Genomic DNA, 16648 nt, shown 5'->3' on the forward strand with positions numbered 1-16648 from the left:
TGGACAGATTACAATGGGGACAGCTTGCCTCAGCTCCAGTGTCTGGGATCTCAGCTGGAAAGACTCAAAAGCTGGCTGGTGACTCTACAGCTGGGGGATGGTATTTTCTGGAGGCATCTTCATTCCTATGTCTGGGAGTTGATGCTGGTGTAGGCTGGAACTGTCCACCAGAAACCTATGTACCCTCTCAAGTGGCCTGGGATTCTTCATAACATGGTGGCTGGGGTCCAAGATTGAGCATCCCAAGATAACCAGGCATAAATTATATTATCTTTTATGACCTAGTTCAAAAGTCACAAGCTTTCTCAAATTCAAGGGAAGGGCACATAGACCTTACCTCTTGATAGAAGGGATGTAAAAAGAGAATGTAGGATGGGAGATATCGTTACACCCATTTGGGGAAAATCTATCTACCACACTGGTTATCAGGAAAATGCAAATCAGATAACTTGAGACCATTTACACACAACAGATTGATAATTCTTCCCAGTTTCATTCATTCTTTGGGAGAAAGAGTGGGGGGGGCGGATAAAAAGGAAGATAAGAAAAATAAAAACATTAGGCTAAATTTTATCATTGTGTTTTTCCCTAGTTTAAAAAAAAAACAAAAAACTTGGTCTTGGGTGAATTTCTTCATTGCTCAAAATGTTATTAAAAACTGGCCATTTTAGGGCTTCCCTGGTGGCACAGTGGTTGAGAGTCCGCCTGCCGATGCAGGGGACATGGGTTCGTGCCCCAGTCCGGGAAGATCCCACATGCCGCGGAGCGGCTAGGCCCGTGAGCCATGGCCGCTGAGCCTGCGCGTCCGGAGCCTGTGCTCCGCAACGGGAGAGGCCACAACAGTGACAGGTCCGAGTACCGCAAAAAAAAAAAAAAAACAACTGACCATTTTATTAGAATATGAAAAATTACTATTTTTGCACACTCCACTTAAATAGCTATACATTTTCACATTTAAGTAAACAAAAGCAAAGAAATTCTCTGTCCTTAACTCACTCTTCAACATTAGAGCATACACACTACTGAACATAAAATTTCATTTTTCGCCATATTTTATAGTTGGAGTTAAGTTTAGAAGTGAATAACAAAAATGGTTTGTGTGTGTGTTTGTGTGTGTGTGTGTGTGTGTGTGTGAGAGAGAGAGAGAGAGAGAGAGAGAAACATGCAGAATACACCTTATTTTGTATTTGAGCTTTTTAAAGAATTTTTTGAATTGTATTCAAGAAAGCAAGAAACTCATGCAGATAATTTTATGATTTTAATAAGCCATACAAATATCATTTTGCTTCAAGAGAATTTTCCTATATAAAAGAGTTTCTTAAGTTTAATAAATGATTTGTAACTAATGGGTTGCTATTTCTGGTGAAGTTTAAAGTATTATGTCATTTTTTTTACCTGTTAAGTGCATTAGCATATAAGGTAGTATTTTTACCATGACTACTAGAACAGAGAAAATTTTTTTCCTAAAAGAAAATGTTTTGTGTTCTTTACCAAAGCCATCTGTGTTATTTTAATATTATTAATGTGAATGTATGATTTTATGTTTATTTACTGCACCTGTGATATTTACATAATGTTAATTGTATAGTTAACTACACGGTACATAGCAGAAGATTTGAATTGATTTCATACAACTGGATTGCTGTATATACTGTTATGCAAATTCATAATCCCACCATGATTTTGGTTCTTGGCACCATAGAAATAAAGACAGGGGATTCAGGGACTAGCAAAGAAAAATGAAGAGTGCCTGCTTTTTCCAGCCATCCTGGAGTAATAGCTGGAGCTGCTTTCCCCACAATATCATCTCTTTGACACTTGCAAGAGAACGATAGGTTATTCTTTTGCACTTGCTGGTAAAATACAAATACCAAGTTAGCAAATTAAAAAGTTAAATTTCTCAGAGTGACATTGATTCATCTATATTACATATAAGAAATAAATATTTTATTCACTGCATCATTCAATTCAATTTCTCAATATGCATTACTCGAAGTAGAGGTGAATTAACTTTCTTATGGGCTGACTATTCTGATTTTCTCCCTGTGTACCATGTCCCTGAATCTTCAAAGAGGACAAGCTAGCATAGTAAAATTGGTACTTAGTGAGAAACCAGAGCGTAAATCAGTTCCCACTCCAGGCAGTTCTTAGTCTATAAACTCTCTGTTGGTAATCTGGTTGTTTTGAATTAGGAATGTGTATTCTTATAGAAACAATGTTCTAATCTGCTATCTCAGTCTTGCCCACAAGAACTTATTTACCATTAATAAAATAGAAATACTATTCATTTGCTCAAATAAAATAGAGAACAATACAATTGTTCTATTTATATTGGACACTGGTTATTGAGGAAAAGCCAGATGAGGAGGTAGATGGAGACATTTGTGAGATTCTGAAGGGGGCTCCAGGGAACTCTTACAAGTTAGGTCATTTATTACTTCTAATATCTCTACAAAACATGTGACTTTCCTTATCCTTCCATCACCAACTATTAAAGCCATTTTCAATTTATTGAAAATGGGGCTCAAGGAATTATTCTGTTCTGTTATTGTGGTAGTGGCCCATGTCTTGTTCATAAATAGAATAAAAGAGGAAGAGAAGAGAAGGCAGTTGGTGACCTAAGAAGAGATTACAGGACAACTTGGATGAGGAGGAGGACTAGTGGGAGGAGGTATTTGGGTTTGTAGTAGAGGAAAGGAGGTGGCAAGTGTAAGTCATCAGGTGTCCATCTAACCAGGACAGCATGTTTGCTGCCTAAGCTGGAGGTGAGGACGAGGTGGGTAGGTGGAAGCATGGAAAAAGGATCTACAATTGAATTCTCATATACATGAGACATCCATAACCTAGGGTGAAACCAGATATGTCTGAAAAGATTTCAGCAAGTAATCCAATAATATTACTCTAAATTTCCTTGTAATCAATGAGACTAGCTCCATTTTAATGTCCCTTAGCAGACACAGGTGGCTCTTTAAATAATACAATAAGATCCCATTTGTCATCCCATCATGGAGATCATGCCCTAGCAGGTGTACACATTTACCTGCAAGCAAAGAGTAAACAGGTATGTGAGGACAGGAAAGCAAAGGAGGAATTTATGTTTCTGACCACAAATGGTAGAACCATGAGTCTGGAATATGTCATAAGAAGGAAGAAAACTACCTACTATGTTCCAGGCCATAGAGGTACTTTGGTTAACTGTATTAGATTTAAATTATATACTAACTTTGATTAATAACAGATACCTAGTAAAAACCCATACCTGGTAAAAATTTTTTTTAATAAGTTTGATAAAATAGTGCTTAAATGAAGTTAAGTTATAGATCAGAAGCAAACACCTTGAGTCTATAAAATTGGCTATAAAACTTATATCTTTCCAAAGATGAACTAGGAAAAATTCTTTGTTTTCTTCCTTCCTTGCTCCCACTTCTAAATGTACTTTTAACAATTGTATCTTCCTATACTTTCCTGTACCTTTCTATATCAGTTAAGGCTATCTTGTTAATCCCTTTCCCTGAGACAAGAACAAGAACAATACTTGTTATTATTACTTTTTATTTGTCCCTATTTTGTGCCAAGCGTATATATAATTTTATAATATTTAGAATATAAAACTTCTAAAACTTTTTAAAATAATATTTAGAACAAAATTTCTAATCTTCATAACAACCCTTTAAGCTAGGTCATACCACTACTTAACAGATTGAGGAAACTGACGCTCAGTAAGGAGAAATATGTGTATCACATTATATTGATATGCACTTATTTATACAAAGAAAGGTTTTTGCTGAGGCTCAGAAATGCAAGTGTTCAGTTAAGGATAACCTCTGTCAAATCTTTCATGTTAAACATTCGCAGTGATGTGAAGGTAAGATGAGAAATAGGGGGAAATGATTGAAACCTGGCAGTAAAAACTTAAATGGGAACAAAACAAAGATAACAAAGAAAAATGAACAATATTTTACCGGTAAATTAACAAAAAAACTTTTAAAACAATTGTGCTTTTCATCAAATTGAGATTTTTATTAGTTATGGGAGTATGCTGGTTTTAAAATAAGTAAAATGCTGTAGACTTCCACTAAATGAAGTCTGGTGCCACTTACAGTTTTTTTTCCCAAGTCCACTTTATTTGCTTTGGCTTTAGCTAAGCATTGTGGGGAGTTGTTATTATGTAAACAGAAAAGATGCTAGCAGATTTGGAAAGTACAAGGTGAACATACTTCTGAGTGTCCTAGAGCTTACACCACCAGACTGACATTTTGCCTTAATACTGCAGATTCCAGATCCTAGCAAATATTGCTTTCTAATTTCTAAAACTATGAAAGTTTTGAATTACAATATTAATTCTCCAAGTCATTTCCCCTGTATAAATTAACTCTAGCCATAAATATAAAAATATATATCTGTATAAAAATATGAGGTGACATGTAATACAGTTTTTACTATTATGAATTTTAGAATGACTATATTGCTCATGAATGGCATGGCCATAAAGTAATTAAGTGGATAGGCTGGGAAGAGCAGCTGTAAATATGCATGATATTCTGTGACATTTTGTGTAAGAGTACACACAATGCTTTATTATTATATTCTTTCTCATCTGAAACTCAGCACTTTTCCTACGATAAGAGTGATGGCATAATAATCTAAAAAGTTAGAATGTATGGAAACAAGGCAAGCATTTTCCAACCTTATTATTGTGGTTTCCAGACTTACTGTACGTGTTCTGCAAAGAGAATAGGAAAAGCCAATCACATTTCTATTCTGAAATCCAAAAAGAAGGTTCCCAGGGATAAAATTGATAATAACCAGGGTAAAATTATTTAATGTCTCGGTCCAAAATCTATCCTAGTCTTCTAACTGTTTTGTTAAGAGGTATTTTATGGTGACTGGCATAGTGCTGGATGCATAGTGGACTTAGAGTAAACAATGCTTGAGTTAGATAATCCCACGTTCCTTCAGGAAACAGCTTCTACATTAAAAAATGTTTATTTTTCTAATCCCATAGTTAGAACTAGTTGCTATAGAAAAAATTGACTATCATTTTAGTTTCACAGAACCTCCATCCAGAGAAAGAGGAGGGTGGGTAGTGAGTTTGTGAAACAGCAGAGACTTCATATGATTGCAAGAAAGTCAAAGACTTTATGAAGAGCCAACTACAGGCACATCTGTATAGCTAAGTGCTCTTTTTCACAGAGTGGCAAGAAAGCAGAAACAGAGACCAGAGAGAAAACAATGTTTTTTTTGTCCTTGACAGATTGTTCCTTATGATTAGAGAGATGGGAAACAGCAGGGATTAAAAATCCCTCCTGGATCACTGGGGAGGAGGAGGGAACCTGATTCATCACCAGTGCTGGTAACAGTACTAACAGTTTGGGCTTTCACAGTACTGCAAAGACATTTTATAGCAGACGTGCCTATTTAATCATGGAAGCCTAAGAACTTGCTCCTAAAATAATACTTGTTTATTTTTATTTTTACCACGAAGTAAGATAAAGTCACGATCAATTAAGTATTATTGGATCTTAGAAACTTTAGTATCTTTATGTCTCAGTGTTTTATGCAATTTTTTTTACCAAGACAATAAATGCTGTTTATGACTTCTTTAAATTTACATAATATTCCAACATACTAATACCCTGTGAACTTCAAAAAACCAAATGCTTTTATAGTGGCATAACTGGTCACCAAGATGAGGGGAAGGAAACTTTACAATTGTGAGAAGTGCAAATGTTCTCATTAAGGCAGTATTGACCCAGACAGCCATTTAGTATCTATCCCCTCAAATACCTCACAACTCTGGAATGCCCGCTGGGACAAATAAACGTCAGCACCTAAATTCTTACATTTCCTTCACTTTCTGATTCATCTGGTGAAGTGCAAGTAGGAAGTATCTTTCTTTTCTCCCCCTTTTAATGCCACTTAATGCATTGATTTTAGGATCCCACAGAATTTGGGAAACATGATAAACTTCTCTTACTAGATATGAACTTAATTGTCCTAAGATGCCTATGATTTTTAATATGCTCTAATAACTTCCAAAAAACAGCAACATATAGCAACTAGATGGAATGCACCTGTTAAAATTTGTATTCAGATAATGATTAGCATTCTCCCTAAACACATGAGTATGAAACCAGCTTAATCCAAAATTTTTAATCAGTATATTTTTATTAAGTGACCAAAAGACAATACAGAGAAGTCTATTTGTTTGTCACCTTTCATTTTTATATAATCCTGGGATAGGATTAGGATTAAGAACATGTAATGCTGACATACTAGAATAATGATGACGCAAAATATGGGTTTTCATTCCTTTCAAAAGATAAACCTTTGAAACAGTCAGCATTCTAAATTAGATAGCTAAATAAGCCCACAATTTATTTTATTTTTCAAAAACTATTATCTGAAATGGTTTTAGCATCTTTAATACTCCTTACTTTTCAAAGAAAAGCTTTGTTTTTTTAACCCTCTGCTCTGAAAAGTGAAGTGTATCCAGTATGTATACTCCACTTACCAAGGAGATATCTTTGATTTAGTATTATCCTGATATGCTTGAAACTTAGGATGTTGCCTCTAAAGTCTTTTTTAAAACTTTTTATAAAGTATGTTATACATATAGACACCTCTAAAGGCTTTTAAATTCAAGAGCTATAGTGTTGGGTTTTTGCAATACACTTATTTGCCAAGCATTGTGCTAAGCACTTGAGATTATCTCATTTAATTTTCTTAACAATCCTTTAGGCCAACACTGTTTTCATTCTCATTTTATAGGAAAACAGATGCTTAGAGGGATTAAGCAGTTTGACCAAGATCACACAGATTCTGTGTCAGAGCCAGAACTCAAACCCAAATTTTTCTGACTCCAGAGATACCTCTCAGGATGAAAGAAATATTTCCCTGGGGAAATCCCACATAGATATAACTGCTGAAGTCTGTCCCCAATAAACTTTAGATTTATTGCTTGAGAAAACTACTTTTGAAAATGTGCTTCCAGGAGTTATGACTTCTATACCTACAGAGTCCACGTGAACATTCAATTTATTCCAGGTGAAGTGAAACGAGACTGACTCTGGGATGCTTGTACACGAGAGGGGTGACTCACGAATGGTGAAAGTTCACATTCTACTGGCCTGCTAGGAGAGCTATTCATGGAAAATGGGTCTTTCAACACTATTGCTACAACCACTTTGAGTAAAGAGAAACCAGCTACTCTAGCTAAAATACTATTGGCTTCATATACCCACAGAACTAGATGGTCTAATATTAGGAATTGAATTCGTGCATAAAACTTGTTGACATTCTTGGAATTCAGTATAAAAGATAAAAGCAATAATAAGCAAATCAAGAGCAACCAGTATCCCCTGATGCAGAGCTTGAATAATTAGAATACAAATTGACTTCCTAACTTCAACTGTCCCTGAGCTGAAATTCTTTATATATGGTAGCAAATTGGGAGATTAGCAATCCTCTATAACTGGCTACATACAACAAAACTTCTAGAAGGAGGTTACTGCTTTTAGCACAGAGTGATGATCAATGTGAACATTTACCATTAACTACAATGTTGATAATGAATGCCAAGTTAATGCTAAAGGTGTTTATTTTACTATTGATATTGAAATATTCATTGTCATGCCCCAAAACATCAGCCTTTGGTAAGGAGAAATTCAGATGAGAGCAGTACTTTTTTATGAAAACACAGACCTTCAGAAATGAAAGAAAGAAAGAAGAAAGAAAGAAAGAAAGAAAGAAAGAAAAATAGAGAGAGAGAGAGGGAGGGAGGAAGGAAAGAAAGAAGGGGAGAAAACAGATAGATTATCTAAATAAATATTATGATATCATATACAATACTAAAAGTTAAACAGCACATAGGAAAAAATTTATAATGTACAATAAATGGAGAATCTCTATAATATATCACCCATTGATAAAAATCAACTTAAAAACATGAAGAATTTAATAGACCAATTAGCAGAACAACATGAACAGATTTTTTCCAAAAGAGACTATGTGCACTAGTAGATATACAAAGAATGTTTAGTCTCGTCGGTAAAGAAATATATATTAAAACTAAAATGAGATCTGTTTTTCCTATTAAGTTATCAAGAGAAAAGGTAATAATCACAGGCAAGGAAACAGTGAAGTGGGTCTTTTATACACTGTTGTTGGAAGTGTAAATTGGTGCATCTTTCTGAATGTCAATTTAACAGTAATTCCACTTCCAATATTCTGTCTTAAGGAAATAATCAGAAATGTAAATAAAGATCTATGCACAAAGATGTACATAACAGCTTTAATTATAATGGACAAAAAAGGAAACAAATGTCCAACATTAATGAAATGGTTAAATTCAAATTACACAACATCCATTCCTTAAAATTGTATGGGGGCATTAAAAATTATGTTTACAATGAGATATTTTGTAAAATGCAGTATATAAAATTGTATGTATGATATGGTCACAGCCATGTTTGAGGAAAAAAGTCAGGAATATACTGAAGAAAAAGTGTCAAAATATTGATAGCTGTTTCTCTGGGTAATGAGAATATAGTGTTTATTATTTTCCCTTTTGCCTCTTTATACCTATGTGTACTTTCCAAATATTCTAAAATGGATATGTATTCATCAATATTTATGGAATGCCCACATTGCATCAGTCATTGTCCTGGGATCTGGACACACAAAGCTCATGAGGCACAGTCTTTTTCCTCAAGTTGCTTATAATGTAGTGTCTTATTTTTATATTGTAACTTTTAAAATTATAGAACAACAAAGTTGTTTATTAACTAGGGTAGGTGAAAAGTAGTGTCCCATGTATTCTCATCTGATCTCTTTCCCTCACACCACCTTTTCAAGCCAACAGGAATTCTGGCTGATTTATCTTCAAAATATATCCAAAATCCTATGAAAGGTAAACCAATAAAGCTCTGAGAGAAAATAAATAAGAGAATATCTTCAAGACCCTGGAGTAGGCAGAGTCCTTAAACAGAACATAAATGGGCTAACTATAAATGAAAAAACGGTAAATTGTACTAAATTATAATTAAAACTCTGTTCATCAAACCACCTATTAAGAGAGTAAAAAGGCAGGCTACTGAGGGGGAAAAAGCTTTTATAATTCACATATAAGACTCATATCCAGAATATATAAAGAGCTCCTAGGTAGCAATAAGAAAGCGGCAGATAACCGAGAAGAAAAATAAGCAAAGATTTGAACAGGCAATCATAAAAGAATATCCAAATAAACATGGAAGAGCTTCCAAATATTAGTCGTCATGGAACACAAATTAAAACCACAATGGGATATCACTACATCCCAAATTAAAAAGACAGATTGTAGCAACTGTGGATGGAGATGTAGAACAACTAAACTTTCATACACCCTTGGTGGGAGTACAAATTGGTACACTTTAGAAAACCATTTGGCAGTAGCTACCAGAGCTGAACATAAGGGAACCCCATGATCCAGGAATTCCTATACTAGTATATACCCAAGAGAAGCACATACATATGTTCTTCACAGTACCTTTGTAATCACCCAAAACTGCAAACAATCCAAATGTCCATCAACAGTAGAAAGGATAAAGTGTAGTAGATACATATAAGCAATACTATCCCACAAGGAGAATTAAGTACAACTACATGTAACAGCAATTAAAATATCACCAGCATGATATTGAGTGAAAGAAGCCAGACACAAAGAGTACATACAACATCATTCTGCTTATGTGACATTCAGAAACAGCTCAACTAATCTATGGTGTTAGAATTCAGGATTACTGATTACCCTTGGCAAGGAGTACCTGTAAAGCAGGAAGAAGGTAGCTTCTGGGGTTCTGGTAATGATCTGTTTCTTAATCTGGCTGGTGATTATACTGGTCCATTCACTTTATGAAAATTCAAGGCATATTTTTCTGTACGTATATTAAACCTCAATTAAAATTACATTATATATATGTATGTGTGTGTGTGCCATCCGTATATATATAATACATGCACACATATATTTATAAAATATATATAATTCAAGGGTATGTATTTATACATGCATATGTGTATACACACACACACACACACATACACACACATATATTACGTCCAAAATGTAACCACTTGTGACCTTCTCTACTGTTACCTCCCACCTAAGACTACTGCAATAGCTATTTGCCCCAGTTCCTCTCATGCATCCCTGCAGTCTTCACCTATAGCCAGAAAGATAATTTTTTAAATGGAAGCCAGGTCATATCTGTCCTTGGCTTATAACCAGTAGTAATGGTTCCCCTGTCAATCAGAATAAAATCCTCAGAGGAGACATATATCCCTGACAGCCTATTTAAAGTAGCCTCACTACGCAGACCTGTCACTCTCATCCCTTTACCCGGCTTTAATTTTCTTTATAGTTCTTATCACCAACTGACATACCATTTACTTAGTTATTTATTGATAATTGGTCTCTCTACCACTAGTATGTAAGCTACCTGACAGCAGGAACTTTAGCTTTCTTTATTATATCCCTCACATCTAGAACGATACCTGGCATCATAAAGTAGGCAATGAATTAATGAATGAGATCATCACCAAACCACATAGGAAATAAGGCAGAATATGTATGTCTAGCCCTCTTTTATATGTTAGGATACTAAAAGACTGAAATTACATTAGAAAACAAAAAAATGAAATTACTCACTTGATGTTATTGAGGAGTTCAGTCCAGGTCTTCTGTTTTGCTCTCCCCCCTCTTCCTTTCTCCCTCTGTTCTTCCTCTCCCCCATACCCACATGTACATACATGTGTGCACACACAGGCATAGGCACAAGGAGAATGGGATAAGGACAGTTCTCCTAACTGACAGAAGTATGAATGTAAGCTACCCCATTCAATGCAATTTATAGCCACTTTATTTACATCAGATAGCCATAAAATATATTATATATATATGTGTATATATATATATATATATATATAATACATGCATGTGTGTTTGTGTGTATATAATTACAGAGATTATAGAATCCTAGTGGCTCAGAATTAAATGAGGATGATGTCCAGGTAAAGATTCATTATATTGGAATCAGGCACTTTTATATGAGCCTTACTTTGTGGATATATGGCCCTTTTGAACACACAATAGTAAAGAACCTATTATTTTTCTTGCCAAAATATGTATATCCATGACCTAGGACTGCTCCTTCCAGCATTTTGCATTAAAAAAATTTTCAAACAAAATAAAACCATTTTGTTAGGTCCTGCAACAATTAAAAACTTTCTGGGCGCTGAAGGTAAATTTTTTTTGTAAATGAATATGTTCAGAAGTTGAAATTGTTTCAGTCAAAAGTCTCACCTCCCTGTTCTCAGAATGAATTGTAGAGCCCCTGAAGCAGACAAGGGTGTTTAAGGTTAACCTCTGTTTCTATATAGATATCAATTACCTTTTCAAAGTCTTCCCAGTGGGATTTGCCACTTGGCAGCTTGTCTAAAAACTAGCTAAATGTGCAAATGTGTGTGGCGGGGAGGAAAAGGTCCAGTTTGGTTGTCAACCTAGTTGACCCTTTGGTTTTGGTAAAAAGAAAAAAATTTTTTTTTCAAAAAAGAGTTTTAGGCCCTTTCAGTTGCTAAATAACTGACTTCAGTGTTTTGTAGGTTTATTTTTTTTAATTGAAAAAATGGGAAACTTAGTGATAACGCCCCAAATACACAATACGTGCTCAACTGCTAGTGTTAGTCTCCTTCACCTCCTCCAGCTCAGAAAACAGTGAGCATAATACCAGGCCCCATAACTCTAAAAGTAGAGTAAATAATAAAATGAAGCCCAGGATACACTGAGTGTAACAAGGCCAGTGTCAAAAGATCATTTGTTCATCAAGTAGATAAATCTTTTAATAAGATGGAAAATGATGTTTAAAGGGAATGATGGCTTTTACTTCTGAGTGCAAAATAACCATTAATGTCAGAAGAGAAAGAAATGCTAAAGTTCATTTTGAAGCTCAGACTTACTTACAGATCAGGAGGGGAAGTGTGGAGTAAAGAAGACGGGCATGACTCTGATGCGGGAATTCTAGCTTCATCTTGACACAGACTTGGAAGCTGTGTAACCTAGGGCAAATTACTTAACCTCTCTGAATCTCAGCTTCACAGAGATGTAAAATTAGAATGGTAAATCTTGCAGGGCTTTTGTGAAGATTAAATGAGGTCTTAGTTTTAAAAATGTTTTGTAGCCAAGAATATGCTGTGATAATGTGTAGGATTATTATTGTGCTTAAATAATTTGAGTATCCTTCTTGTTTTCTCTCTTCCTCCTAAAGCCACTTCTCTAATGTTTAGCTAAAGTTACCACCCTCCTTGAGATTTGCCAATCCCTACTGACTTAGATTAGGATATTTTTCACCAATTAAATGAGAATTTTTCATATGCTCCATTTCTGAACTGGCTTGACTGAAGCCTTCAGAATAGAACTATTGCCTTCTCTGAAACCCAAATTATTAATGTAGTACATGAACAAGCAGCTCCCTGAGACCCTTAAAGGTAGGAAGACTGGAGATGGAAATTAAAACATGAGGGAAGTCTTTTCGTTCTTCATCCCAGGATGGAACATTGTCCCATTTTGCTAAATATTTTTCTCTCTATAATAGAAAAAATCATTAATGAACACTTACCGTATGCCAAGCACTGTGCTATGCAATATTCATGTAATCCTCACAACAGATTAATGCATCCTGTACTATTTTTGCCACTTACAGACAAAAGGACTATAATTAGAATAAGTGGCTTGACCACGGTCACCTACCTAGTAAGAGGTAGAGTCAGGATTTGAACCCAAACCTGCCTAATTCCTTTCCCAGTCTTTCCATTTGTTGATTATTTACCTCCTACATTTTAACTAACTTTGCATGTCTGTGTTTGCCTTTCTATCTCTTTATACTTTCATCCTTTGTATTTCTGTAATTAATAGGGTAGAGGACTGTAACAAAAAAGACTAAGGTATGGTCCCTGTGCTTAAGAAACTATGATAGTCCACTGACAGAAAGATGACAGGCAAACAAATGACTGTATGACATGGAAGAACTTAAAGAAGACCATAAGAGATGGAGCATTAGTCTCCTCACTGGTAACATGGGAATAATATTCTGCCTTATACGGTTGTTGTTAAAATAGGGTGAAATGCTTGTGTTAAGTGTTGGCAAAAACCCTGCTCAGTGTATGGAATCTATAATGTTGCCAGCCAGTCCCAGAATAATAAGTAGGACACAAAGCTAGAAAAGCAACTTGGTGTCAGATTTTGAGAGACTTAAATGTCAGTCTAAAGAGTTTGGACCTACAGCTTGATGAAAACAAGTGTGCCAAGGACAGTAATCACTCTGCAAAGAAATTAGAGCTGATGCTATTTTACATTACCTTTCAAAATTCATCATAAGTGAGCTGGAGTCGGTAGAAACAGTTGGAACTGGTTTAAAGGAGTTTTGTATTTGATGTACTAAAAGGAAAGATAATTTAAAGTTTGATGCCCTGTACTTTTTCTTCCACAGTAATTAGTGAATGCCAAAGGCAGCAACTGGAGTCTGTGAGCTACTCCTCTCGCTACGCGCTGGGCCTCTTTTATGAAGCTGGCATGAAGATTGATGTCCCTTGGGCTGGGCAGTACATCACCAGTAATCCCTGCATTCGCTTCATCTCCATTGATAATAAGAAACGCAATATAGGTCAGTACCCCCATTATTTCCCTTAAATACAGTAACAATGGTGGGTGTAGATCATGAAAAATGCGGTTTAATTGAGTGTTGCCATTCTGAACAGAGCAAGCATTTAACTCCAAGCCACAGGGGATAAAATTTAATGTCACATTTGGCCAATAATAAAATACACAGTGAAACCAGTAAAGTTTTTCAGAAAATCATTCACCACATGGTTTGTATTACTGAGTTTATGAAAATAGTGTCAGAAGGTTTAAGATTTCAAAATGGCCCAAGTTCTATTGCTTTAATATGGATCCATCTATATGCAAATTTATCTCTCATCATTTATTTCTTGGTGGAGTTTGCTTTTGTTTGTTTGGTTTTGTTTTTAAAATTTGACGAGTGCTGCTCTTTCCACATCCCAGGCTAGATATAAAAAGTGAATTTTACTATGTTATGAAAATCCTTCACTTCAATATAATTGTATTTATTTAATTTTCATCTGGAAAACTACATAAAATTACTTTGTATACAATGTAACTAAAATAATAGGTGAAATGTTTCATATGAGCTTTACTAGAATGGGATAAAGTCTACACCCCACCTTCTTTGTTGAAGATAGTTATTAAAATTAGATTTGAATTGCAAGAATAAACATAACTGATTCATTTCATGCATAAAGGTGAAAGTATATTCTTATTTGTAGGATTGTAGTGATTGCTAAGAAATTGCTTTTTGTGAAATAAACGTTAATGATCTAAAATGACTAAATTCTTGAAAGGAATAGTCACTGCAATTTGTTACGGTGTTTTATGGTGCAGTGATGGTTTCATCAAGCATTAGTTAGAAGTCTTGCCTGATAAAATCACCAACTAATGTCTCTTGGCTTGCCAGAACTTTATAATGATAGAACTGGGCTAGAGTATGGTTTTTATATCAGAGCACATGATCTTAGAAAAATGTTTCTTTTATAACTTAAAACTCCCTAAGGGCTGGACTGTTTATGTTAACATGATACCACATATATGTACAATCAGCAGTTCATGAAATGCCCTGTAACAGCAATGGACTAACCATTTTTAACTCGACAACTGCTTTGTTCTGAGAAAAGGAAAATAGCCCTTGATCTTCTGTTATATGTCATGAATTAGACATTATCCTTTGTGTATTGCTTCATAAGATATGACATCTGTTAGGGTATATTTAGTAATACATAACAGAAAAACCAATTTAAACTTGTTTAAACAACATATGGACATTTGTTATATTATCTGCTATGGACTGATTTGTATCCCCCCAAATTCATATGTTGAAGCCCCAAACCCCCAATGTGATTATATTTGGCGACAGGGCTTTTAGGGGGTAATTAAGGTTAAATGAGGTCATAAGGGTGGAATCCTAATTATAAGGCTGGCCTTATAAAATGAGGAAGAGAAAGAGAGAGAACCCTATTCTTGGGCATACACCAAGGAAAGGCCATATGAGGAGAGTGAGAAGGTTAAAAAGCAGGCCGTCTGCAAGACAGGAAGAGAGTCCTCACCAGAAACCAAATCAGCTGGCACCTGGATCTTGGACTTCCCTTCTCTGGAACTGAGAGAAATAAATTTCTTTTGTTTAAGCCATCCAATCTATGGCAGCCCAAGCTAACTGATAATATTATCTAAAAGGAAGAAGTTGGGGAGACTTCATGACTGATTGATTCAATAACAGAGCAACATCTTCAAGGACCTAAGGTTTATCCATCTCTGCTCTCTTCCACTCTTAATGTTGACATCCTCAGAGGACTGGTAGCAAGATGGCAATAACTATTGGAGTCACATCCAGACCCAGCAACATGCTTAGAAAGAAGAGGGACTATTACTATCTTAGTCCCTTTCTGAGAATTAAGGAAGTCTTTCCAGAAACCCCTCAACTGACTATCTTGTATCTCATAGGTCATAACTGGGTTACTCAACCAGTCTGAAACCAACCACTGGCCAGGGGGGTGGGACTACCATTACAACCCTAGACAAATCAAGATCTACTCCTGGAACTGGTATCAGGATCATCTGCCCTTTAGTCATATGAGGGTAGATACCTGACTAAAATAGGGGTTTGTTAGGAAGAAAGGAGGGAATAGTGGATGCTGGGTTGGCAACAAATAATGTCCATTATCTTCAAGTAGATTCATATCTTATGTGAGAGATAAAATTGTAAAGTTGGCACATAAAGAGAAGAATCATGTATATTCAAAATTATCTTTGAAAATATCTTAAAACTACGTGACATTTTGTAGACTAACATAATGTTCAGTAAATTCAGTATAGCATTTTGCCAGCATTCAATAGATTTCAGTTTATTCAGGTGAGGCCAGATGAAATTGTTGGTTTGCATTTGTAGGACAGTGATATCTTCTACTATGAAAGGCACACAGGAAAGAAAGAAATAGCAGTCATATCTCCTAACAGATTAAATCGCTGTGCAAATGGAGTGGGATGGTGAGTGAAAGCACCCACACTACTATGTAGTAGCAATTTATAAAATCAGAGTTATGCAAATTTGAAAGAGTACAACATTAAAATATTAATAAATTCTCACAAGATTGGCAGCTTTTGAAATAATAGAAATACCAAAAGAATCTTCTTTTATATTAACAATCATACAATTTTAAATCTTGAGCACCAGGTGAATTGGGAACCATGTTTTTGCTACAGCCCATGGTGGTGCCACTTCAGACAACAAAGAAATACCTTCCTTCCTTTTTCAGTTTTATGAAAAATTAATTTTGGATTATGCAAGTTTTAAAATATAGGAGACCCCCAGTAATGGCATTCCCTAACATAAAATCTAACTAACTGCCTTGCATTTAAACTATTTTTTCTCACTATCTGGGGCCAGGGTGCTAAGTATATCTACTTGAATTCACATAATATAAATGTTCATATAGTGTAACTCCACTGTATTTAATTGACATTGATATTTAAGTAGGCCAGTAAGAA

The 16648-nt window shown here is 35.2% G+C and overlaps 1 protein-coding gene across 2 annotated transcripts in view; it reads left to right on the forward strand.

The window, feature by feature from the left end:
- RNLS (renalase, FAD dependent amine oxidase) overlaps positions 1-16648 on the forward strand; it is a 287408-nt gene that overhangs the window by 211510 nt on the left and 59250 nt on the right. For both annotated transcript variants that reach the window (XM_060102407.1, XM_060102417.1), the window contains exon 5: positions 13524-13697. In XM_060102407.1, the coding sequence (XP_059958390.1) occupies positions 13524-13697 (174 nt within the window). The remainder of the gene's footprint in view (positions 1-13523; positions 13698-16648) is intronic.

Source organism: Mesoplodon densirostris, chromosome 1 (assembly GCF_025265405.1).
Source record: "Mesoplodon densirostris isolate mMesDen1 chromosome 1, mMesDen1 primary haplotype, whole genome shotgun sequence".
NCBI lineage: Eukaryota > Metazoa > Chordata > Mammalia > Artiodactyla > Ziphiidae > Mesoplodon > Mesoplodon densirostris.